Here is a 24024-nt window from a genome sequence, read left to right as displayed (position 1 = left end):
TAAAAACCATTAATCATTTTTCATTATTTGGTCATTTTTATGGTTTTGTTTTATTTATTTTTCTTGTTGAAGCACAAATGTATCATGATTCATGAATCTTGCATACTTTGAGTATATAATAAAACGAAAGTTTGATAGTTTTTTTCAGACGTTATTGAATTTAGTTAACAAGAAAACCCTTGCTTATCATTTTAATTATTCATTTTGATAAAGTATATTACGAAAGTATGATAGTAGTAGTATACGTATTTTTTGATTTTTTAAAATGTACTGAAACTCTATTTTTCAATTCTGATTGACTAAACTTTAAATTACGTAATGTAACCGTAAAAAATCTCCAACTTTTCGCATATTATGATATTATAGAATAAATTACATATCTAATTTATTTGGAAAAAAAAACAATTGATGGAAAAATAAAATAAATAAAATGATGGAAGAAACGAAACAGAGCAAGCGATAAGTTTGCATGGAGGGGTTCACGTGGGACCATTTCCAGCTGTGTTGAGTTGTTCGTGGGTGGTGTTACGGTAATTTGGGCTAACTATTGGGCCACTAATTTAATCTTGCCATATTAAAGATAAAACTATAAATTAAATCCGTCACCGTAACGCCGTCAGGATCGTCGGCGGGAGAGAAGGAGGAACGACGTGGCACCCGCTGGCTAAATTTTTGTCGTTTTGCGTCCGATTTGTTCGGCGCTTTAGATCCTCCTGTTTGTTGACGGCGCTTTTCAGACTGGTAGTTGGTGGCGTTTGACTGACATCAATTAAAATTGTTACCTTTTTTTTGTTTGTTTAATCCAATTATTATTATTATTTTTAAAGTGAATTGGTTATTCGAGTCAATTAACTCGTTGCTAATTTTATTTGTTTAAGTGACAATCAGAAAATTATTTTATATTCTCGTATCCTAGACAAATTATTCGTCATCAATAATCCACACCAAATTTTCAATTTTCCATTTGTAGAGTGATTACTGATTAAACGTGGAATTTGGTCTAAAATTATAACTGATCATTCCAAATAGGTAAATTTTCAATAAGTAAGTTTTGTTGCTAATATAGAAAAGAAAAATATATATAGAAGAATCCAAAGAGGCCAATATGTTTTTATTCAGTGACGCGGTTGACAAAAAAATCCAACGATTTCTAATATAAATATATAATATTATGTTTAAACAGGTAAAATGATAATGTATTTTAAAGAAGTGAAAGCTAGTAGTATAATTGAGGATTAAGTGAAGACGTATAAACGCAAAGGAGCCCACGTCCTGCATGAAGATATGTTAGAGAGACAGAGACCGACCTTGAAAAGTGATGGCTTATTGTCGAAGCAAAAGAAAAACAAAAATTAACTGACATTTAAACATAATAAAAATAAGAAAATGAGACATGACACATACGCATCGAGTGTAAACACATCATCGTTTTCAAGTTTATACGCATGTGTATGATATATTTTTATTGCCAACTAAATTTGAGTTGTGTATTTCTTTTTCTTGATTAAAGACTTTTGTCACGCAATAATTAAGGTGCTGTTCGATCATTACATTAATTTATAAAAGTAGTGTTGCTACTTGCTATATAATTTTACCCTATATTCATTGTGAATTTTTGAAAAAACGAATATGCCTGTAAAATTCTCCAGGTAATATGGTATACCATACTACTATCATAGTTTTTGTCATTTTTAATATAATCTCGATCTGTATATTTGAAAAATAAATTTGACGAAAAACAGAATGAGAGGTTAAAAAGTTAACAACTGATAACAAATACGTATAACTTAGCTGATGAAGAATTTTTTTAAAAAAAATTATATCTGTAAAGTTGCTATGATACAAGGATTTCAAGACGAAAGCACTCAAATTTTTGTATTTATTGTTATAATGTTCAGATCGTTAAATACCAATGAGTAACGGTTAAAATGATATTACCACAATAATTCCAAATTATATATGGCATGCAAAACTCATTCATACCATATGATTGATTGTTTGTGCAATATCTCACTGGGTTTATCCCAAAAAAAATGTTAAACTAATATATTGAAGTGGCACCAGTGTTAAAATTGAAATCATAAGTACTACATATACTCATACAATAGTTGACTTTATTTTTATAATATAAATCTTGTTCACTTTCTTTTTGTTTAAGGATCAAAAAGAAATGTATATGAAGCTTCTTTTTAATGAGTTACAAACTTACAATGAATTGAGTAGCTTTAACCCAATAAAAAAAAAAGGAAGAAAGGAATTGACTAGCGGAGAAAGAAACTCGTTGTTCATTAACAAACAAAACAAAAAAACTCGTTATTTGATGTCTCGAACAAAAATTATATAGTCGAGATAACTGTGAGTCTGTGCTTTGTCTATGTTGATCATGGTCGACATGAAGTTATACCATACATGACTAGACGAGCACTATATATTGACTTACTTTTTGTTATCTCACTATATATATTGACATTGCGATATTAATTCATTTGACGACTAGACATTTAATGATTAGCCTAGGAATCAACTAATGGTAGTTGAGTTCAGTTGTTAGTTTCATTGATTAATGTCAAAAATTATTGGTACAAGATGTCTGGAATAACAAAAAATTTCTAAAATCTTCAAAACTTATAAAGGTTTTCAAAAGTTTCTGCTGGTTCATCATCAATTAAGTCAGAAACAACGCATTAACATTTTTATTATCACGTCATAAAGAGATACAGTAGAATTAAGGAATTTTATACAGAAAAATACAGAAAGACTAATTATACGAAAACCTATCCACCCTAAATGAGTTATAGGAATGGTTCACGATTCACGACTCACTAGTTCTTTGACATTCTACCTTCATTAAACATTATGTAAACCTTTCAGACACAAAAAAATTAATTGAGTCATCTTCTGCTTTTCACTTTGATGTGTTAGCCAAAAAAACAAAAACATCTCGATCACGTGCAAAGATATGGCTCTGTATTTATAAATGTCAGCAAGGACATATCAAGATTCTCTTCTGTTTCGCATTTAGCAATATTAATAACAAGACATTTGCTCAAGCTGCTAATCTTGTTTGGCTATTTTTCTCCTTTATTTAATGTCAATATAAAAGCAAACAAAATATAAAACCATCAATTTAATTACCTGCTACGCGCTAGCTAAGCTACTACTAGGCACTAGCCCCTGATGATCCAACTTAAAACAGACCCCATTTCAATTTGGTTTTTGGATTCGTTCGACCCACGGATTCCAATTTGGTTTTGAAATACCATGTTCGGTCATTTTCATCCCGAGTTTCTTAACTAAGAAAAAAGCACAATTGATGAACATATGCAATTTTCTACATTTATATTCCTCGACTTCGAACTATGCATTGCTAAAAAAACCAGGTGTTTGAAGTTCAAATTGAGATACTAAACTGTCATTTCGTTTAGACTTTAGACGCTATATATTATTTGTTCGTCCAACTCATAAGCATCACTAATGAATTTTGAAGCCTCGACTGGCAGAAAATATTGTTTGACATGACATTAACAATAACATATACATACCGAAATTGCATGCTAATACATTTGAACTAGAATATTCTACGTTTTATCTTTTGAAACGTAACTATCAACCGTGAGTTTATATATATATGAGCATTGTCTTAAATATATTGAGAGTGTACTATATACTAATACAAACGCATATTCAGGTTAAAACAAAAAAATCGACATAAGGCCCTAGTTAAATGTGTCATTGTTCATTACGAAAGAAAGAAAGAAAGAAAAAACTTCCGACAATTAACATGCGAATTACTGAAACATGGATAGGTCCACCATTACTTATTTGCATTTTTGCAGTTTCTCCTTTTTTTGTATATTTTTTTCTTGTTCTTAAATTGATTTATTTTGTTCGCTTTTTTAGATGCATCTTTCTTAACACTTTTTTAGTTTGGTTACAAACATGTCGTTTTCCTTGCTCCCCCTTTTTACGGGATTTAACTTATCACAGTGTAATGGAATTGCATGTTCCTCTCTCGCCATTGGCAAGTCGCATTGTAATGTCTCCATCAATAGGTCAAGCGATCCAAAAGGACCAAGTCCCCTTTTTGCTTTTCCACATACATTTTAACATTGAAGCTATTCGTTTTCTCAGCGATAACGCGTATATAATAATACATAGCTAGTTATGGTAAAACTTACTTGCGCAGTTTAATTAGTCCTGCCACCGGATGCAAATGCGTGCGGGCTGTCGTTATTATCTATGCTTAAAATGAAAAAAAAATGAACCATACATTACGTTTTATAACTCAATAGAACGTTCAATCCAAAAACTTATCTTTTTCAACAACATTTTGTAGTATTAGTTTTGGTGATTTTACATTGAAACGTTACCGCAACCAATGCAAACCAGTTATGATTGTCTAGTAAAACATATTCGCTTCTGATCACTAATTAAATCATGATTTATACAAACTGTTCCATAACGTTTAGTACCATAAACACTCAGTTTTGATAGTTATAGCAAACTCAGTCAAATTCTTATTAATAGCGGTATTCAACCTAATTGTGATTTCCTAAAAATAGCGGTATTTAACCGTCGTAAAAAAAAATTTCTTGATGATGCATGCAACCTACTTAAATAGCCCCCAACGACCAATATATAAAAGCTACAAGGAACACTACAACGAAGTAGTATTTATAATTATATACGGTCAAGAAATTATCTTATAACGTATCTAACAACTCACATGATCTATCATGTCATATTTTGTATCAAATATATCATAACCACATAAGCACTGAACACTACTCTTAGATCAAACTTATTTTCTGCATATAGTCCAAAAGAAAGCAAGTGGCACATATACACAATGTGAACAAATGCATATCAATTTTAGCTCAGATAATGTCTCTGTATCTAGCTTATTTGTAAATCTTTAGTATGTATGAATATATACCATTTGTAGATTAATCTATAGTTTTATCGAGAAACTTTACTATCAAAGAATAGTCCAATTGGAGACATATTTAAGGGTAATTATCAATTAGTACCAATGTACCATGCACCATCACAATATGCACCCAATCATAGTAAGTTGTATTTAAGAGATCATTCTCAAATACTGAGACGCTTATCATCTTCAAATATACACATTAAAAGTATCATTATCTCAACATGAAAAGAAAAAACATAGGAATCTTCCAGTTCTAGACTTCTAGTAGAACAATATACATACAGCAACGATTGCGATGACGTGATCATGAGTCAGCAGACAAGAAGTGATACCGAATCGGGTCAAGATTATCTGGTTGGGACCCGTCACATGCACATGGACCCTCCCTACCTAATCCAGGGTAATTAATTATCTCGATTCTCTTTTAATTACCTTAAAATTTGAACAAATTATTGAAAATAAAATAATTAATCTCGGATCTTTGGTTCCGACCATACTCAAGAGGATCATGCTCACGACACAATGCTTAATTATGTTTCTCCAATCTTGATCTTCCTTGAGATTATATTCCCTCTTCGTTGCCTTTTCTTGTTTTTTTTTTGTTAATTTTGTAAGGGCTCCTATTCTTACATTATTTGTTTGGTAAATAAACCGAAAAATGGATAGGTGGGTTAGAAACTTGTAGTCTTGTATCAAGGAATATCAGGAATAAAATAGGAAAGTATTCATAAACAAAATATCTAACTGCTTATAACAAACTTGATGACTATGGTTTTGACTTTTGAGTTGAAAAAGAAAAACTCTAATTTACGCAAATAAAATGAAACGTTTGTAATGAACTCAATGACGAGATAAAACAAAAAAAATAGCGTTGAGTAGTTCACAAAAATAACCTTAAATATTAGCAAAAAAAAAAAAATGAAGAAAGTTTATAAGTTTTTTGTTTTGTTATCATCATATTAAAATTAAACAAATTGATAGAAATAAATGCAATTAGTTGACCTTGTACATGTAACTTTGATGCAATTAGTCCGGAGCAATTGGCAACGCCCTGCTATTGAATATTTTAAATGTAACTTTGATGCTGCGTATAATTTACAAACAAGACAGGTTGTTGGAGGTTGGATAATACGTGATCATCAAGGAATTGCAAAATTTTGGGGCACAGCAACATTATCAGTGGCTACTTCAAGTTTGGAGGCAGAAGGCAAAGCGATGTTACATGCCATTCCACAATCCTGGTGTCTGGGATTTGATTCAATCTGTTTGGAAGGAGATTGCAAAGTGCTAATTGATATATTAGAGGGCTCATCTGATAACATTTTGATAGCTAATTTAATACTTGATATCAAACTCTGGCTATCAAAATTTCGTTACAGTAACACTTCTCATATCAAACGAGTCTCTAATAATGCAGCTCATTTGCTTGCTCGACATGGCCCTCCAAACAATATATTCTTTTCGAATTGTACTTATCCTCCTTATTGGTTGACAAACACTTTGTATTCAGACTATATTCTTTCAAATTAATAATATAACTAGTTTGCCGAAAAAAAAAAAAAGTTGACCTTGTACATGTACAAACGACTAAAGCGATAGCCGATTAGGCGATTACGGATATGGTAACAATTAGAAAATGTTAGATACAGTATATCGATTTCGTGGTGAGCGCACATAGCCAATTAGATCACGCCAGATCATTAAATTTGTACCTAAATAACCACGTGGTTGTATATCATTGGATACGTTACGCAGTTGCCTAACAAGTGATTAGAAACCTGGTACGTTCTAAACGTTTCTCATTCGGTTTAGTAAGCTCAAATCAATTAAACTTCTTCTTCTTCTCTGCTTCTGAATCTATTGGATCTCGAAATCGTACCTCGACGAATATGTCTTCGCCTGGCGAGTGAGTCCTCCGTTTCTCTCTATTGACCTTAATTTGCTCTGTTTTACTTCGCGTCGATTCGATTTTGACCGAGCGATTTTGTGGTTGATTAGTTGTGTTCATGCCCGAGGTTTTGGATGCGTGTGCTGATAAATTTCATGATTTTACTTTAGATTCGTCTAGCTTTTGAAGCATTCAGCTCTTGTTTCGTATTGAGTCGATTGTATTTTGCAATACCACGCTATTTTAGTATCTAATTATCAAGCTATTTGATAGCTCGGTGATTTGAGATCTTAAGAGATATCGCGCCTATGTAATGGAACAGTAGAAGTAAACTAGTGGTAGTTCTTGTCACAAAATAGCTGTTGATGATGAAAGAAGATTACTTTCTGAGCTAATTCTGCTCTAGTGACAAATTTAGTGCGTTAGATGCGTTTAATAGTTTCTTATAGCACATGTTTTCTTATATTGTGGAAACACTATGTGCTTAGCTGATCTTAATGGCATGTAATTAGTACAAAGTTTTTAGATGGATGCTGTATGAATGCCTTGAGGTCACAATATTGTTTCTTATAGGGAATGTTATTTTGGTATTGTTGATTGCAGATACTATAACTCACTGCCACCAATAACCAAGGCTTATGGTACTTTGTGCCTCCTGGCTACAACACTCTCACAACTGGGCTTAGTTGCTCCTGTTCATATTGCTTTGATTCCTGAACTCGTCATTAAGCAGTTCCAGGTAAAGAGATTTTCTTTTATGATTTTCCCTTTCTTTGTCACACAACTGTTCCATTCTAAGTTTCTGATTTGCTCCTTTTTTTGTTTGATGTTTGTAGGTCTGGAGGCTGATAACAAACCTCTTTTTCCTTGGTGGTTTCTCTATCAATTTCGGGATACGTCTTTTGATGATGTGGGTATTATATTTCATTAATATATGCTGACAGAAAATGTTGCTTTCATTATTATAACATCCTCTCTAAAATGGCTTCACAGAGCAAGATATGGAGTTCAACTCGAGAAAGGGCCATTTGAAAGGCGGACGGCAGACTTTTTGTGGATGATGATCTTTGGATCCTTGACTCTATTGGTATGTAAAGCTCTTATAATTTATTCTTACTGATCATTACTGGTTTTTTTCTTAGAACTCTTAGTGTAGTCTATAGTACGCCACAAAGTAGATAATAGCCGGTACATAAGTCTAAGAGGTCCAAAGCCGACATAATCATAAGCGTTCAAAGATTTTAATCAGGATTTTGAGAAATGTTGTTCATATACGTGTGATAGTGTTGTGAATCCGTGTGTTAAAACTCTTACCTTGTTCAAATTATAGGTTTTATCAGCCATACCATTTTTCTGGACGCCGTTCCTTGGAGTTTCGCTTGTGTTCATGCTTCTATATTTGTGGAGCCGAGAATTTCCAAACGCCAACATCAGCCTATACGGTCTTGTCACACTTAAGGTATTGAAACTGTTTCTTTTGTAAGCATGTCCCAAGAACCCATTCTTTAAGTCTATAATATTTTAATGTTGAAAACCTGGAATAACTCACTCCACAGGCTTTCTACCTCCCATGGGCAATGCTAGCACTCGATGTTATATTCGGCTCTAAAATCATGCCAGATCTTCTTGGAATCATAGCTGGTCATCTGTACTACTTCCTAACAGTCCTTCACCCTCTCGCCACCGGGAAAAACTACCTGAAAACTCCAAAATGGGTGTATCCTTTTGATTCAAAGTCCTCTTTATATATCTTTCTTTCGGTTTCTAGTTTTATCTGCGATCCCTTGACATCATCAATAGTAATAAACTGGTAGCGAGATGGCGAATTGGAGCTCCAGTAGCAGCGGTTCGACAAGCAGGTGGTGTAGGAGCAGGAGGACCTGGAGCTGGAGGAGGAGTAGGAGGAGGAGGAGCTTATTCAAGTGCTCGTGCCCCACCCGAGAGCTCCAACACAGCATTCAGAGGTCGATCATATCGTCTCACCGACTGAAAATATTAAATCCTCTTGGGTTTCTTCGTTTTCATTCGGTATATGTTTTCCAAACAATGCCACTAACAAGTAGCAGGTAGCTTTGTGTTTTTTGAGCAGTACAGTTTTCAAATATAAATGACTTTGTAGGGAAAGAAATCTTTGGAGTGTTTTTTTAATCTAATGTTGTATTCAAATGCTTAGCGCCTTTTTTCTACACATCAAGAAGAAACTTGGTTGTCAAACAACATTTAAAAAAATAAAATGAAAACTATGAAATGGACTATTAACATAAGATCCCATTATTCAAAAAAGGTTTTGTCAATTAAGTGCGGTTGTTTTGTCGTGTCTAACAGTTGTATCCCTAACTAAGATTGAAATGGAGTTGAAAGAATAATTGTCACCAGGAATGTGTATAATATCAGATGCAAATCGAGACACAAGAGTTTGGCCGGAACAAGATGATTTAAATATTATTGGTTGACAAAAAGATTTTAAAAAAATGATCATTGATAATTACAACGTGGTGTTGGTGATCTCGTTATTAATAGGGGAAATCGGGAAAAAGGAAAGAAAGTAGACGTGGCAATTAGGGAAATAATGATGAAGCTATAACAAAGGCGAGACGTGAGCAAAACTAATTGAAAACAGATCAATTAGTTTTTGTTTGAAAAATTTGCGATGAACGGCTGAGTATTCGTGTTAGTGATCCAGCGGTTGAAAATCATTCTTCTGCATTCCCCTATATATCTGAAGGACGATGTCCACACGCTGCACATAACGCATAAGGAAAGAAGACAAAGAAGAAGGAAAAGAAGAAGAAGAAGAAGAAGAAGATGTCTTGGCAAACTTACGTTGATGAGCATTTGATGTGCGATGTAGGCGATGGCCAGGGACACCACCTTACCGCCGCCGCTATCGTCGGCCATGACGGTAGCGTTTGGGCTCAGAGCGCCAACTTCCCTCAGGTAATAACTAATAACATTGATCTCGTTTCGTGTTTCAATGGAGATTTTCCGATCTGATCTTTGTTTGATATATCCGCCTCGATATATTAGCAATGTTTGATATTTTGATCATGGATCATGTTGTTTTGGTTGCTTTTGATCAATCTTTCTATCTTGTTTGTAATTGGATATAATATAGGTTATTGATATCAAATTGCAACCGATGAAGTTTTGGTATAAACAATAAAGGATGAGTTAAACCATTCCATTTTCTTCTTTGATTTGTATCGATTTGAAATTTTTAAAAAAAGTTCACAAGAAGGTCATTTTAATATACAGATTTGTCCGTGCTGATACCAAACCAAGCATGTTTCGTTATTTTGGACATTCAAGTTCACATACTGTATATGTATTTTAAGGTCTACAATATGCATGATGAATGTTTCTCTAATCGTAGTCTTTCTTGATCTTTGTGGTGATATTTTTGGTGATAGTTCAAGGGACAAGAGTTCACTAATATAATGAAAGATTTCGATGAACCGGGTCACTTAGCTCCCACAGGGTTATTCCTAGCAGGAGCCAAATACATGGTGATCCAAGGCGAGCCCGGCGCTGTTATCCGAGGCAAGAAGGTAATGTAATCCATCGATTAACTTTGACGATCTGACATGTATAACGTAAGTCCGCATGCATGATCAAAAGATATTATTTATATAAATATTTGTTGGTTTGATGATTCTAAAGGGAGCAGGAGGCATAACCATCAAGAAAACAGGACAGTCATGTGTATTTGGGATCTACGAAGAGCCAGTGACACCAGGACAGTGCAACATGGTCGTCGAGAGGTTGGGTGATTACCTCCTCGAACAGGGTCTCTAGGCCCCGTCCCACCTCCTCAAACCTTCTAGAATGTTCCCACCTTCTACAACCATTTTTAATTAATTTGCCTCTTTTGGTTATTATTTTTGCTTTTTTTTTGGGACAAATTTTACTATTTATTCTGTTTATTACATTAATCATGTTAACGTATGTACTAAGAATAGAATCTATGGATTACAACAACTAAATATAACTAGTTTGTGTGTTTACAACTGAATTTGCAGCATATAAAACCACAGTTGGACGATTTATATTGTAGCATACTAGAATTTCAAAAAAAGAAAAACTACATTCACAATCTATAAAAATTCGTATTCAATGGAGTATGATTTCCATAAGTATAGAATTGAATCACTGTTATCGCACCACTGACTAACAATATATATCATTTTATAGATATATTTAGAACTGAATCACTGTTATATATCGCACCACTGACTAACAACATATATAACATTTTATAGATATATTTAGAATTGAATCACTGTTATCGCACCACTGACTAACAGCATATATAACATTTTATAGATATATTTTAGGCTATATGTTAACTAATATATAGTTAACAACATCACACATAAAGACAATGTGATCAAAAACCATTGTCGTAAGGTACTCCAGTGGAGTTAATCCACAAATTTCCTTGTAGAAATTTTCCCACCGTGAACTTCGCTGCTTCCTTGGGATCAGTAATTACTTTAAATCCCTTCCATTTGACCCGTTTGCTTGTATCAGCTCCAGGGCCTGTGTTTTTGTATTCCCGGTAAGACAAGGTGGAGAGACGTTTAACGTCGCTGGTCATTGGCTTATAACCCTCTGGCTCGATTAGATCGTCTATGAATGACTCCATAAAAACCACCCTTGATAACCTACCCCAGGGACGCCCTAGATACGTCTTTACCTTTTTTTTTATCGGAACTAGATCTTTACTTGCGGTTATATTGCACTTCTGGAACACAAACCCCGTGCTCTCGCTCGTGTCGTTCCATTTCTGCGCTGTTATAATGTTGGTGTGGCTTCTAATCGGGTTTCGTGGCTCGATTTGGCAGTATTGGAACACAGCCGTTGCGTCTCCACATATGAAATCAATCGTCCCAGTGATGTAACAGCCACGGTAAAATTGCCGATGGCTGTGCGCGTAGAGAGTGTCTTGAAACGCTTCAATACGACACCGATGGATAACTACCCTATCAGAGCTCACACGAAGAGCCACAGTCTGACCCTTGGTAGGCCCGGCCGTGTTCCGGATGCAAATATCTTGTGCAAGAAACCCATCCCCATCAACGGCTACATTTAAACAAACGCACTTTATTATCATTGGATCTTAAAAATATATATTATATATAACATGAAAATAATTAAGAGAAAACAAAAACATTTTGTTATAAACTTGCTCAACATAAGCATGAATTATAAGACATGTAACTCATTAGATATTTATAAGTCACAGGATTATAACATGTGTTGTTATTAATTTAGATCGTGAACTATGTGAAATGTAATAATATAAACTTTCAGTTTTTAATTATTTAATTTTAAAAGTAAAAAATTGAATATTATTGAAATAGAAAAAAAATAAAACAGCAAACACAAATGAAAAACTACAACATAATGAAAGTTATATTTTTTGAACATTGTAATTTATTTCAAAATATTTTTTACTAGAATTATGGATAATATGAATCAAATTTTTCATTTTTTAATTATATAAAATATAATTTATAGATAGCTTAATTATATAAATCATAATGATGAGGACTATTAGTTTAAAAATCTAATTATCTTGTTATGTTTCCATGTATCATGCTAATTTAGTTCTATATGAGAAAACATGTATTACCAAGGGTTGCGGTATCAAAGGTTCCGATGGCGCCATCTTTAGGATTCAAATTACCGGTGAGAATTGTCAAGTTTTTACCATCGCCTACGATGGTCAGATTCGTTTTTCTAATGTTAACAACTTCGTCATATATGCCTTTCTTCACATATATCACATATCGAGTTTTGCTATTGTCCGGTGCAGCTGCGATCGCCTCCTTCAATGTCTTGACGTTTCCACTGCCATCCTTGGCAACAACAATGTTGGCGTTTCTCTTGAGATCCTACAACAAACAGAGGGAATGCAACGAGCACATCTTCTTTGATTATGAGAAATAGATTTAGAAGTTGAATAAATAAAACAAATCCATCTAAAAAAATAAATATTGCTAGAGTGATCGTCAAATTAGTTACATATTGCTAGCTAGATTGATTTGATTAAAAGCTGTTACTTAGTTAATTAATATAAACGCCTAGAAGTGGGACAAAATGTTGTTTCAATTAAAGGATATGTTTTTAACTTATTATAAAAAATATATATATCTGTTTACTAAGCTTTAAGTTATAAGCGAAACAGATTTTATATATAACCTGTGAAGTGGAGTGTAGAAGCAGCTTCTTGTCCACATCGTTTAGCCAAGTAGGGAAGTCATCGATCGCCATCTCACCTTTCGGATCCATGAAAGGGATAACGAGACGAGATGAGAAGGCTAGGAAAAGGAAGAAAAAAGAAGTTTTTGCATGAAACTTCATTGTTAGAGGAAAAAAGACGATGAAATTTAGCAAGAAATTAGCAAAAATTTAGCAAAAATTTGGCTGATCCAGAAAAGTCCAATATTGCATGTTAAGGAGTTGGTTTTAGAATTTCAAAACAAAGTGGAGAATTGATATTTTTTTTGTGTAGATCCCCTCAATATCCCATTCTGTGACCATCAGACTAAATCTTGCATATGATGAGACAACAAAAAGAAGTAAAACCATTATATAAGCCAATGAAAAGTTCTTTCTGACGTATGAACACTAAATAAAACTAGATATGGACATATCTTCTTTTCTTTTTTTCATTAATGCTAAGAAATTAATATGTTATATTATTTTTATACTAAATAAAACAAATATTTATTTTATCCCAAAAGAATTGGCACGAAAAATGATTTAATTTGATTGAATAGCAGTACATGCTCCTTTCTAGAGTAGATATGTTAGCTTTAAAATTTCTAGATTTCTTTCATGTAACAAAAAGAAAAGAAAAGAAAAAAGCACATATTTGGATCACGTAGTTTTTTTTTTTTTTTTTGGTACCACCAGATATTCATTTTAGGTAATAGGTACTTAATCTCGAAAAATACCTTGAGAGGATTGAGCTTAGGCACCATTGTGATTGTTAGGAGGCAAATTCAGTCTAACGTTCTTTCTTTGTTTGATTTTAGAGGAGAACCTAGAACCAGTAGCTGAGTTATGTGCCATTTTGAACCAATAATAATAAGAAGAAAACTTATTATCGGAAAATCATTCCCATCCCATCTGTCTTTATTATGTTCTAACAGCTCATCGAGATATCGAATCTGAATTTCTTTCTAGTTTACTAAAAGATATATGTATATATATATATTATTGACATATAAACGAAATTGATTTCCAATTCATTCTTCAGTTTGTATCATACGATGATGCACAAATAAAAAAGTGGTCTTAAATAATAGTTGTTGACATAAAAAGGGTGAACATTAATTGTAAAGGATGGACAGAAATAAATCAATAATGATGGCCATACTTTGATGATATATTCACTATGATTTAGGAATTAAAATCTGTATTATTATTTATTTATGTAAACTTAGTTGAGATTCATTCTTTTCTCAACAGCAAAAAATTCAAACCGAGATTCGTTTTAAAAAATAGTCTTGAACGGTTTCCCAAATTAAAATATCACTAGACGTTAACATTTGATCAAACTGTTTTTATTTGTCAATTGTCACAGTTTTATGGAGTATGTTTTTGTTGATCGAATTATATACAACATGTACGTGCGAGATACTAAATGCTTTTCAGTTCACTTTATGTGAAAAATACATTTATTAATAATGTAAAAAGCTAAGAAATGAGATTGATGTTACATATAAAGTTTTTCTCCACTATCACATAACAATTATTTACCAAATTAGTTATGTTCACACATACAAACATATTTCTAAACGCTATTTTTCTAAATAATCCCTTTAAAAAAACATATTTCTAAACGCCAACGTAAATTATATTATTAAATTCATTTTTAATTGATGAAAAATATAATGCAAAATGATAGAGACGAAAGTATAATTGTTTTTTTAGGGTCAAATAAGTATAATGGGTTATAATTTAACAAAGATTAGCGACAAAAAAAATGACAAAAATCAAAATCTAGATTTATTTTAATAAATATCTTCCATTTGTAGTTGTATAATTAATAAATTCACTAGAACAAAACTTAACTATATATTTACTTATTTTTTTATTTCTTTTTGAACAAAACTTATTTTTTTATTCAGAGACTTTTTTTTATTGGATGCCAAAATCGTGTTATTCATATAAGCTCAAGGTTTCGTTCAGAGTCCACGCTCGCAAGAAGAGAGAACCGAGAGAAGACACAATCTCGCCGGAGAAGAAGAAAGAGAAAGATGTCGTGGCAATCGTACGTCGATGACCATCTCATGTGCGATGTCGAAGGCAACCACCTCACATCCGCCGCCATCCTCGGCCAAGACGGCAGTGTCTGGGCTCAGAGCTCCACTTTCCCTCAGGTTTATCTTCTTCTTCTCGCGATTTTTTCCGATCCTTCTTTTTGAATTGAGAGATAATCAATCTGATTGGATCTTCTATCTTTAGTGAATCTCTCCTTGTGATCGGATCTGACGAAACTCGGATCTAATTTGATTTGTTAGCCTCAATCCGATCATCTCAGTGATCGATTCAGTTTTTTTTTTTTCTCATGGAATCAATCATTTCTCTCTGAATTAATCGATCCACGTTTTCGTCTGATTCTGAGTTTTTCAGAGTAGTCAAATCGCGTTGATGTGTGTTTTGCGAGCTCAAGTGGAGACACAATCTTTTTCATTTTCTTTTCAAGTTGATCAGATGATAAGCTTTTACAAAATTCTTGAGACTAGGAAATCAGGGTGGTTTAAACTTGACTATATTTGCATAAGAACCATAATTGAGGATATTGAGATCTTAGAATCATTGCATAGCAATAGTTTCCTTGAAAATATTTACCATCATTTTGTTCTCTCGCTTCAAGCATTTAAAATCAAGTTTGTTGGAAAACAGTTCCCTTTGCTGAATATTGTATAACCACGTAATGATCTCATTTTGCCTATTTGTTCTTGATAATGTTTTAGTTGAAGCCTGAAGAGATAGAAGGAATCAAGAAAGACTTTGAGGAAGCCGGACATCTTGCCCCAACAGGGCTATTTCTTGGTGGCGCAAAGTACATGGTTGTTCAAGGTGAGGCAGGAGCGGTCATCCGAGGGAAAAAGGTAACAATTTTTCAATAGAACTGAACTGAACTCTACAAGATACCTTTCATGATTTTGATTTGAGTAAAAGAATCAAAAAGATCGATGTTTTAGCAAACAAAGTCTCTCTTTTTGTGATCAGCAATTTGATAATTTTCCTTTGCAGGGACCTGGTGGAGTCACTATCAAGAAGACCACTCAAGCCTTAGTCTTTGGCATCTACGATGAACCGATGACTGGAGGCCAATGCAACTTGGTGGTGGAGAGGCTCGGCGATTACCTTATCGAGTCTGGTCTCTAAGTTCACACAAAGTACTTCAAACCAATTTGAAAATTTTAAGGTCCTTCTTCACTACAGAATCACTATTCTGCCCTCTATTGTGATTTGATTGTTGTTGTGCATCAAACAAAGCTAAACGATACTCTTAAAAGATCTAAGAAACAATCATATTTGTGTTTAGTTTTGAGTCCCTATTGCATCTTATGATCGCTTTAATCTTTTTTTTCTCTTCCTTGTTCTGTATTTCTTAATGTATCTCTGGTTTTTGGGTTGGAGTAATGAAATAATCCCGGTTTGTGTAGCGGCCTTGATCACTTGATTTCGATCTGCTCATAAAATGTTGCCCGATTCAGGTTCTCTTAGTCTGTGATTTGAAATGATTACATTCGAACCACACAAATACATCACCAAGCTCGTCTTTCCAGCTCAGCGGTGTAAGAAATTACCGGTACAATAATTCACTCATATTCCGGTTTAGCTCACTACTCAAAACTTCACAGACATTGTCACCAAAGACTCAAACTAACTACAAAGCACGGTAACAAAACAGAAGCTGCAACAGAAACCATCATTTGTCTGAAAGCTTCATTGCTCGACGAAGGTGAAGCCAATGGCGAATCAATGGCAGTTATGTTTCCCGTTATATTACCCGCCATTGTTCTGTTCGTTCTGTGCAAATAACAACACCAGCTTTAAATTTATTAGCATGCTCGCAAGATTGTTAAGACTCGAGACAGAGAGAGAGAGAGAGAGAGAGAGAGAGAGAACTCACCCTTCAGAAGCCGGAGCAATCATGTACAGACAGTTACCATAGCCTGCAATCACAAAGACATTTTGAGACTACAAAGGCTTCATATTTACTCAAAGATGAAAAGTTTATGTATGCAAATACTTACTAGGGTCCTTGTCAACTTCAACACTGACTCCTCCGAAGCTGCAATCTAAGCTGCTCGCTCCGCTCTGCTGGTAATACGTATTGAACGCATACGATGCGTGTGATTGAACAGTGTCTGGCTCAAAGCAAGGTTGGTTTGGTTGAACAGCAGAACAATCAACATTCCCAGGACCACAAGCCCAGTCCAATGCACTCTGCAGATCCGTCACTGAAGCTTGCGATGAAGCAATGCACCATTTCTTGGTTCCTCCTCCTCCTCCTCCTCCTCCTCCAATGATTACAGTTGAGTTACCGTTGTTACCTGGACTTGAACTTGGACTTGGACTCGTTGTACCTGTGGTTGAATTTGTTGGAGAAACAGTGGCACTGCTTTCCCCGGTGAAGTCTAAGGCGTAAACATTCGTTCCATTTGCGTAGAACATTCCCCAGTTTCTCTCTGATTCTATCCCAGGCTTCCGATTCTCATTGAACAACGAGAATAAGTACACATCTATCTCTTCCCCAGGCTTAGCAGGAGTACCTAACCAAAGAAAACAAATCAGTTTACGAAATGTTTGTATATGTATCTAAAGAACATAACTTTGGATCATCAAAAAGGTCACCTGGATCGCCAATGACATGGCGGATGAGGTTGGTATTATAAGCCAGAGCGTTATCAGGAGTTGCAGCCGTCTCCTTAGGCGAGCCTTTGCTTGGCCACCCTGACTCAGTGACCATAACCTTAATGGTCTTGAAGTTCATAGCCGTCAAGGCAAAATAGATAGCATCAAGCTGAGCATCAAACATGTTGGAGTAAAGCAAACCCGTTGCAGGGTCAACAACCTGCGAAGATGACTCGAACAGAGCGTACTCCAACGGAACCTTTTCAGAGGAATCTCTGTAAGCGTAATACGGATACAAGTCGATCATAAAGGGAGACTCGTTCTCAACCAAGAACTCAAGCATCGGTTTCAAGAAAGCTGAGTGCTTTTTGCTGAAAGAAGCAGATGAAGGCGGGAACGAGCGTGACAAGATAGCGAGGGAATGCGAGCTCGAGATCTTGATCTTTTTGTCCAAACCGGATTTCTTCAGAGCGGTGTGGATGTTTCGCATCGCAGGCAAGACTAGACCAGTGGCGTTGTCTGGTGCTTCGGTCACTTCGAGACCGACGGAAATCGAAGTGATTTTGGTGGTTGGGTAATAAGGGAGGATGTTGTTGCGGAGCCAAGTATCTACATTGGATTGGAACTGAGCAAATGCGAGTAGATCAGCGTTGGGGACACCAATCATGAGCTCGATTCCTGTGTTTGCGAAAGCTTTGAGGACGTCGATGTTGGCGTCATAGATTCGGACAAATTTGATGTTGAGATGTTGGATTAGCTCGGATACTTTGTTTGGGCTTGGAAGATTATCTGCATTTCTTCCATAACATATCCCTATATTGCTTGCCATACCAAAATCTGCAACATTTTCACAAAATACATTTTTAGATTTCTTCAGAATCTCAAAATGGCTGCTTTTGGTTCTTAAATGTCGGTTCCAAACACCTTCAAAGCTAACAGATTCGAGAATTTTTAGACAAGAACTAGAGTGTAGTAAAGACAGAACACAAAGAAAAGCACCTAACTTTGACATCTAGAAGACGAATTAATGAAACCCAGAAGAAAAAATCAGATGTAAATGCAGACCCAAAGATACTAATGTAGGATATTCCCCAAAAGAAAGGAATTTGAGTAAAGACATACCCAGAAAGGCAAGAATGTAGACACAAATCCAGAAGATTAGCTTCAGTCTTTTACCCATTTTCAATCTCTCTGTCTTCTGAGTGCTGAGACAAAATCTCTTAAGTTTTCTACTTCAGTGTAGTGTTCGACTTCTCAGTTGAATCCAGAAATGTAACGGCTCACTATCTCAAGAACACTTGGCCTTAAGTAGGGAGCACAGAGTTCTAGAGCGAGAGAGTGAGAGAGAGGTGTTCCTCTGTAAGTGTAAGTCGTGCTTTCTCTATCAGAGTTCGGATTCCAGCTGAAATTATATAATAGGATTGATAAAAACGTCTCGATTCCGTGAATTAAGCAAGCATGTTTGCTCATTCTCTCTCTCTATCTCTCTTTGACTGTTGCAGTTTTACTGCCTCCGAGAAGAAACTCTTTTTCTTTTTTAGTGAATTGAAATAAAATAAAAAAATAACAATGAATTGATGTAAAAGAAAAAAATAACAATGAATTGAAATAAAAAAAACGATATAAAAAGCACTAATGGGTTCCAGAGCAAAGAGTACGGACAACAGTGCTCTGTTTTTTATTTGTTTTATTTAACGGTCCAATCTCCACTCAATGCAATTTTTGCCTTACCACACCACTCGAAAATATAAATCCAGTATGTTCTTTTCTTTAAAAAAAGTTTAGATTGAAGCATTCATGTTATCGAATTTTAAGCGGTGTGGTGAGAGATTGAAGCACTGTTAAGGCTATAAATATTCAAGATGATGATCCATTAGTATACTACTGGTTGGAACAATGAAAAGAATTCGTGTCAAAAAAACTTTTATAAAGTATTTAGCTGGTTATTACAAAAGATTCTGGAACTTTCATAAATTTAATAAGGATGGTGTTTTGTATACCAACGTCGAATTTAACTGTTTTTGAACTTAATAACAAGAAGAAAAATATAAAATAACAAGTCACTTCTATATCTAATCAAGATATCGACCAAAATGAAAATGAATAATCATTTTTCAAATTATCATCATGGAAAGAAGTGAACCAAGAATTGGATAAACTTTTTTACTCTTGTGTAGAAAATAGCGATTGGTTTTATCACTAGTATATGCCAGTCTCAAATAACAATAGAAACACATTAAAAAAAAAAAAGAAGAACTTTAATATCGTTGTTTTTCTTTTTGGGGGTATACGTATAATGTGATAATGCGGGTTCATTTAGACTTTAGTTTTCGTTATGTAGGCGACGCATTTTTTCGGACTTGAGCTCACAAGACGTTGAGTAGAAGATTGCTTGACCTAGACCGTTACACTATATTATATACATGTCGCAGCCGCCAGCCACCGTGACAAGCTTTTTTGCAAGAAATCAATTATATATCTCAAATTATCATTCTCATTCTTTTGTAATTATTTTTTGAGCTAATATAACCACACACCAAAAACAAAAATTAAAGTCAATGCCAAGGAATAGAGGTATCCATTTTTGGTGGGTTGCCTAGTATTAGCTCAAAAAATAATTAACAAAGATACACATGTAGATTCAATCTTCACAAATACAATATTCCCTTTTTTAGTGGGTTGTTTTAATATTGAATATTAATAATAGGATTAGTTTTGCTATTACGACAGGCACAAAGTCTTTTTATAAGATCAATTCTTTTTACAACCCTAATAGTACGCATTTCATCAAAACCCTAATTTACCTGCTATCTTTCATCTCCACCAACGACATGATCTCCTAAGAAAGAAAAGCAACGCAGAAGAAACTGAAGATGACGGTTCCTCAGCCACCGTCGTCGTCGTTTTCGTCACTACCAGACGAAATCACAGAGAACATTCTTGCACGTGTCTCGAGATGGAATTATCCGTGGCTCTCTCTCGTCTCCAAGAGATTCCGCTCTCTCTTGTCTTCCAAGGAACTCTACAAGACGCGTTCTCAAATCGGAGCCAACGAAATCTATATCTACGTAGATCAGTTTTCCAATGACAAGTTTGATCCGAGATGGTTTAGTCTTTGGCCAAATCGTGATCAAACCAAACGAGGAAGAAAGATTAAGTTTAAGCAGAACTCTAGTGGAAATCTTGTTGTTCCAATACCTTGTTCTTGCTCTTCTTCTTCTTCTTCTTCTTTCCATTCTCCTCACATTCAAAGAGATTCCATGGTAGCGGTTGGTTCGGAAATTTACCTAATCGGTGGATCCTACAACAGGCAGCCTACTTCCTCTATTCGGATATTTGATTGTCGGAGTCACACTTGGCGTGACGCGCCTAACATGACGGTGCCTCGGAGAGATGCGGCTGCTGTTTTCCTCGACGAGAAGATATATGTGATTGGAGGAGGTTGCGACAAGAACTCTGCCAATGGGTTTGAAGTGTTTGACATAAAGACTCAGTCTTGGACAGCCTTGCGGATTCCTGATGATGAGGTACGCAATGAGTTATATGTGTATAGTAGAGCCATTGTGGTCCAAGGAAAGCTTTATGTAATGGCAGGTACAAGGGACTACACGTACGAGCCGAAAGAAGCTAAGTGGGAAGTTGCAAGAGAGGAATCTAGTATCGATTCGGTAGACGATTCTTGGTGTGTGATAGAGAATGTAATGTACTGTGTCGATAACCAAGGATATTGCCGTTGGTATGACTCAGAGGATAGGGTGTGGAAAGTGATAAAGGGTTTGGAACAATTGCGTGAGCATCGTACAAGGGGTTTAAGAGCTTGTAGTAGTGAGACTGAGATAGCTAACTATGGTGGGAAACTTTTAGTTATTTGGCATCCCAATCATGCTTGGTTTAAAGGAAAATCAAAATTTGGTACGCCAAGATTTCTTTAGAAACAAGATGCAATGGAAGAGAGGTTTGGGGTGAAGTTGAATGGGTTGATGCTTTGCTTACAATCCCTCGCAATAACTATGGATTCTTACGTTGTTTCACTGTTTCGGTTTGACGACTCGTAGCTAGAGCTAATATGGTTAACTAGTGTTGTCACTTCATCGTAGAGTTCTTTTTTTTTTTTTGCTTTGAACTTGTTGTTTTGTTCTTTGAGACTATTGGTTTTTTTTCTTTATTATGGTTTTTTTTTTGAAGAAACTGAGATCATCTCCAATGGTGAGAAACCATATAGAGTTTTCATCTTATTTTTTAATATTTTTTGTGCTACTTACACATATATGTACATTTATAGGATGATTTTTTGTTTTTAAGCTTCCAATAGTAGGTTTTTAAATCAGAGTCTCTTGAAAAAAAATTTCAATCAAGAAAGAGAAGTGAAATGAGAAAAAAAAAAATTCTCCAACCAATCAAATGTTGCCACATCAGAGTCTTTCATCGGTTCTTAATTCTCTCTCAAGAGAATCGATTCTCTCCCATTAACTCATTTAATCTTTTTTTTAATCCAAAATTAGCATAAAGACCCCTTAAGAGACCACCTTTGGAGATCGAAGTTAGATTATTACAAAGAAAAAGAAGTTAGATTATTACAAGCTTAATTAACATGTATAGGCCTTATATATTATCAATATTTTTTTTGCATTTGTGTTATATATACTACTTATCTATTATATAAAAGTTGGGTTGTGTCTCACAATCTTGATACATCAGCATCTATTATTTTGACACATCAGATTTACAAAACAATTTATAATTTATTTTATTGATTTTTAATTTGTTTAGAAACACAAAAATCCTAAATCATTAAATACAATACAAAAAATTCTTAGGAACAATAAACTTCTTATCTTTTTTATTTTTTTTTTGGTTAAAATTCTTCTGCTTTGATTTTAGTGAGAGAGAATAAACCATTATTTATTCTTATTCTATTGATTATTGATGAAGATAGTCCAACAAAAAATCAAATGTAATTTGAGAAAACAAAAAAAGATCAACTGCATAATCTCTGAAAAGCTTAATGAATATCAGGAAGTCAACAACATAAAGTTATGGAACTAAAGGTGAATGATCATCTCTTTGTTTATAACCTGCATTTGGATTACAAAACTTTTAGTTTGTATGTTGCCTTTAGATTTTAAATCTTGACAAATCCTTGTTCTGTTGTAATCAAACTTATTTGTATGCTCAAAAGTCCAAATAATATCCCTTTAAAAGGAGTCAAGAAAATGAATACAACATATTTAAAGAAAAAAAATATTTTTAGTTGTAATGACTAATGATGACTAAGGAATTTTTGTTTTGTAAAAAGTCGTATTTCTCTGATGCAACAAATTATTTGGAAGTACTTGTAAAATTTACCAATACGTTTCTCTTATGCATAAACAACTTTAGACGTAAAAGCTAAAATTTGTAACCAAATGAAGGGAATGATAAATCTTATTAACTTTAAAAATTTGAAATAATACAACTAAAATAAAATCATGGAAGTAAGTAACTATTTTGGAAAGAAATTTAAATAAAATAAAAATCCCATAACTATAGAGTTTGAATTTTAAATTATTTTTTCGTATTCTATAATCTTTTCAGACGAATTTCATAATTTTAGGATTTGGATTTTTAATTTGTTTTCAATTTTTATATGTTTCTTTGCCTAAAGTTGTAGATTTGGGCTTATATGCCAATTTTCTGTACCAAAGTTTTCTACTTCTACATAAAACATCCCAAAAAGTAAAACAGATGTTAAGAGGATGAAATTGTGTGACCAAAGCCTCGGTAATCTTTTCAAGCATGCAAGTGTTCTTAAGATTTAGCATATTGAACTATGGAACCATAAGACGTCACTTTGAGAAAATTTGGGCTGATAGTTTTTAAATTGTCTTTAGTTAACGAATATTAAAGTTAGCGATTAAATTCAAATGAAAGATTTAGCACAGAAGACTATCTCCAACGTGAGATCTATAGTGATTTCATACTAAAAACTTGGTGAAGAAAAGTGGTCATGGGTTTAATACAATTTGGGATATCACGGTTAGAAATCCATTATATTCATTTTTGATTTCAGAAGAGTTTATGAAATACTTTACCAATTAAAATAGGAAAATCCGAATAAATTTATCTATTTATTTATAGGATATGCCTCTTGAGTTTATAACCATAAGTTGATATTTTATACTTAGTATTTGTTGGATTATCAACTCTAGATTTTGTTTAGTATAATATGTGTTTGATTAGCTTCTTTAAAGACAAAATAATAGCTAAAAATAAACTGATAAAAAATTTACTTTTAAAAGAACTAAATAACAACTTTTTTTTTACATGTATATGATAACCT

At 34.1% G+C, this 24024-nt stretch overlaps 6 protein-coding genes across 6 annotated transcripts; 4 read left to right on the top strand and 2 right to left on the bottom strand.

The window, feature by feature from the left end:
* Positions 1–6708: 6708 nt before the first annotated feature.
* LOC18028199 (derlin-1) lies at positions 6709–8987 on the top strand. The gene is made up of 7 exons (XM_006412789.2): positions 6709–6839; positions 7425–7560; positions 7658–7731; positions 7815–7908; positions 8152–8280; positions 8378–8538; positions 8622–8987. The coding sequence occupies exons 1-7, from the start codon at positions 6823–6825 to the stop codon at positions 8809–8811; spliced, it is 801 nt and encodes a 266-aa protein (XP_006412852.1). The 5' UTR covers positions 6709–6822; the 3' UTR covers positions 8812–8987.
* Positions 8988–9519: 532 nt separating this feature from the next.
* On the top strand, positions 9520–10661 carry LOC112082231 (profilin-3). The gene is made up of 3 exons (XM_024149725.1): positions 9520–9758; positions 10232–10369; positions 10482–10661. Exons 1-3 carry the CDS (start codon positions 9627–9629, stop codon positions 10614–10616), a joined length of 405 nt encoding a protein of 134 aa, XP_024005493.1. The 5' UTR covers positions 9520–9626; the 3' UTR covers positions 10617–10661.
* Positions 10662–11052: 391 nt separating this feature from the next.
* On the bottom strand, positions 11053–13354 carry LOC18028198 (probable pectinesterase 56). Its single transcript, XM_006412788.2, has 3 exons — positions 13026–13354; positions 12457–12718; positions 11053–11903 (listed from the first exon to the last, which is right to left on the bottom strand). The coding sequence occupies exons 1-3, from the start codon at positions 13185–13187 to the stop codon at positions 11209–11211; spliced, it is 1119 nt and encodes a 372-aa protein (XP_006412851.2). The 5' UTR covers positions 13188–13354; the 3' UTR covers positions 11053–11208.
* Positions 13355–14944: 1590 nt separating this feature from the next.
* On the top strand, positions 14945–16509 carry LOC112082172 (profilin-2). Its single transcript, XM_024149272.1, has 3 exons — positions 14945–15214; positions 15812–15949; positions 16095–16509. The coding sequence occupies exons 1-3, from the start codon at positions 15092–15094 to the stop codon at positions 16227–16229; spliced, it is 396 nt and encodes a 131-aa protein (XP_024005040.1). The 5' UTR covers positions 14945–15091; the 3' UTR covers positions 16230–16509.
* Positions 16510–16532: 23 nt separating this feature from the next.
* Positions 16533–18928, bottom strand: LOC18028197 (glucan endo-1,3-beta-glucosidase 12). The gene is made up of 5 exons (XM_006412787.2): positions 18828–18928; positions 17706–18542; positions 17105–17623; positions 16981–17023; positions 16533–16877 (listed from the first exon to the last, which is right to left on the bottom strand). The coding sequence occupies exons 1-5, from the start codon at positions 18883–18885 to the stop codon at positions 16715–16717; spliced, it is 1620 nt and encodes a 539-aa protein (XP_006412850.1). The 5' UTR covers positions 18886–18928; the 3' UTR covers positions 16533–16714.
* Positions 18929–20578: 1650 nt separating this feature from the next.
* LOC18028196 (F-box/kelch-repeat protein At5g39560) lies at positions 20579–21750 on the top strand. Its single transcript, XM_024148688.1, is given in 2 exon segments — positions 20579–21601; positions 21604–21750. Coding segments are annotated over 2 exon segments (1170 nt in total).
* The last annotated feature ends 2274 nt before the right edge of the window (positions 21751–24024 follow it).

This window comes from Eutrema salsugineum, unplaced genomic scaffold (assembly GCF_000478725.1).
Source record: "Eutrema salsugineum unplaced genomic scaffold, Eutsalg1_0 scaffold_1, whole genome shotgun sequence".
Classification (NCBI taxonomy): domain Eukaryota; kingdom Viridiplantae; phylum Streptophyta; class Magnoliopsida; order Brassicales; family Brassicaceae; genus Eutrema; species Eutrema salsugineum.
Note: the sequence above shows the minus strand (reverse complement) of the source record. Positions and strands in the feature narration are given on the sequence as shown.

Excerpts from the sequence above, each read along its gene's own strand:
- LOC18028199 (XM_006412789.2), top strand. Across the intron at positions 7,732-7,814 it reads GGGATACGTCTTTTGATGAT|AGCAAGATATGGAGTTCAAC; the intron begins GTGGGTATTATA and ends ATGGCTTCACAG. Across the intron at positions 8,281-8,377 it reads ACGGTCTTGTCACACTTAAG|GCTTTCTACCTCCCATGGGC; the intron begins GTATTGAAACTG and ends CTCACTCCACAG.
- LOC112082231 (XM_024149725.1), top strand. The coding sequence starts at position 9,627 with ATGTCTTGGCAAACTTACGTTGATGAGCATTTGATGTGCGATGTAGGC. Across the intron at positions 9,759-10,231 it reads AGAGCGCCAACTTCCCTCAG|TTCAAGGGACAAGAGTTCAC; the intron begins GTAATAACTAAT and ends TTTTGGTGATAG. Across the intron at positions 10,370-10,481 it reads CTGTTATCCGAGGCAAGAAG|GGAGCAGGAGGCATAACCAT; the intron begins GTAATGTAATCC and ends ATGATTCTAAAG.
- LOC18028198 (XM_006412788.2), bottom strand. The coding sequence starts at position 13,187 with ATGAAGTTTCATGCAAAAACTTCTTTTTTCTTCCTTTTCCTAGCCTTC. Across the intron at positions 12,719-13,025 it reads TTCTACACTCCACTTCACAG|GATCTCAAGAGAAACGCCAA; the intron begins GTTATATATAAA and ends TGTTTGTTGTAG. Across the intron at positions 11,904-12,456 it reads CTTTGATACCGCAACCCTTG|CCGTTGATGGGGATGGGTTT; the intron begins GTAATACATGTT and ends GTTTAAATGTAG.
- LOC112082172 (XM_024149272.1), top strand. The coding sequence starts at position 15,092 with ATGTCGTGGCAATCGTACGTCGATGACCATCTCATGTGCGATGTCGAA. Across the intron at positions 15,215-15,811 it reads AGAGCTCCACTTTCCCTCAG|TTGAAGCCTGAAGAGATAGA; the intron begins GTTTATCTTCTT and ends ATAATGTTTTAG. Across the intron at positions 15,950-16,094 it reads CGGTCATCCGAGGGAAAAAG|GGACCTGGTGGAGTCACTAT; the intron begins GTAACAATTTTT and ends TTTCCTTTGCAG.
- LOC18028197 (XM_006412787.2), bottom strand. The coding sequence starts at position 18,885 with ATGGGTAAAAGACTGAAGCTAATCTTCTGGATTTGTGTCTACATTCTT. Across the intron at positions 18,543-18,827 it reads CTACATTCTTGCCTTTCTGG|ATTTTGGTATGGCAAGCAAT; the intron begins GTATGTCTTTAC and ends AAAATGTTGCAG. Across the intron at positions 17,024-17,104 it reads TGAAGTTGACAAGGACCCTA|GCTATGGTAACTGTCTGTAC; the intron begins GTAAGTATTTGC and ends TTGTGATTGCAG.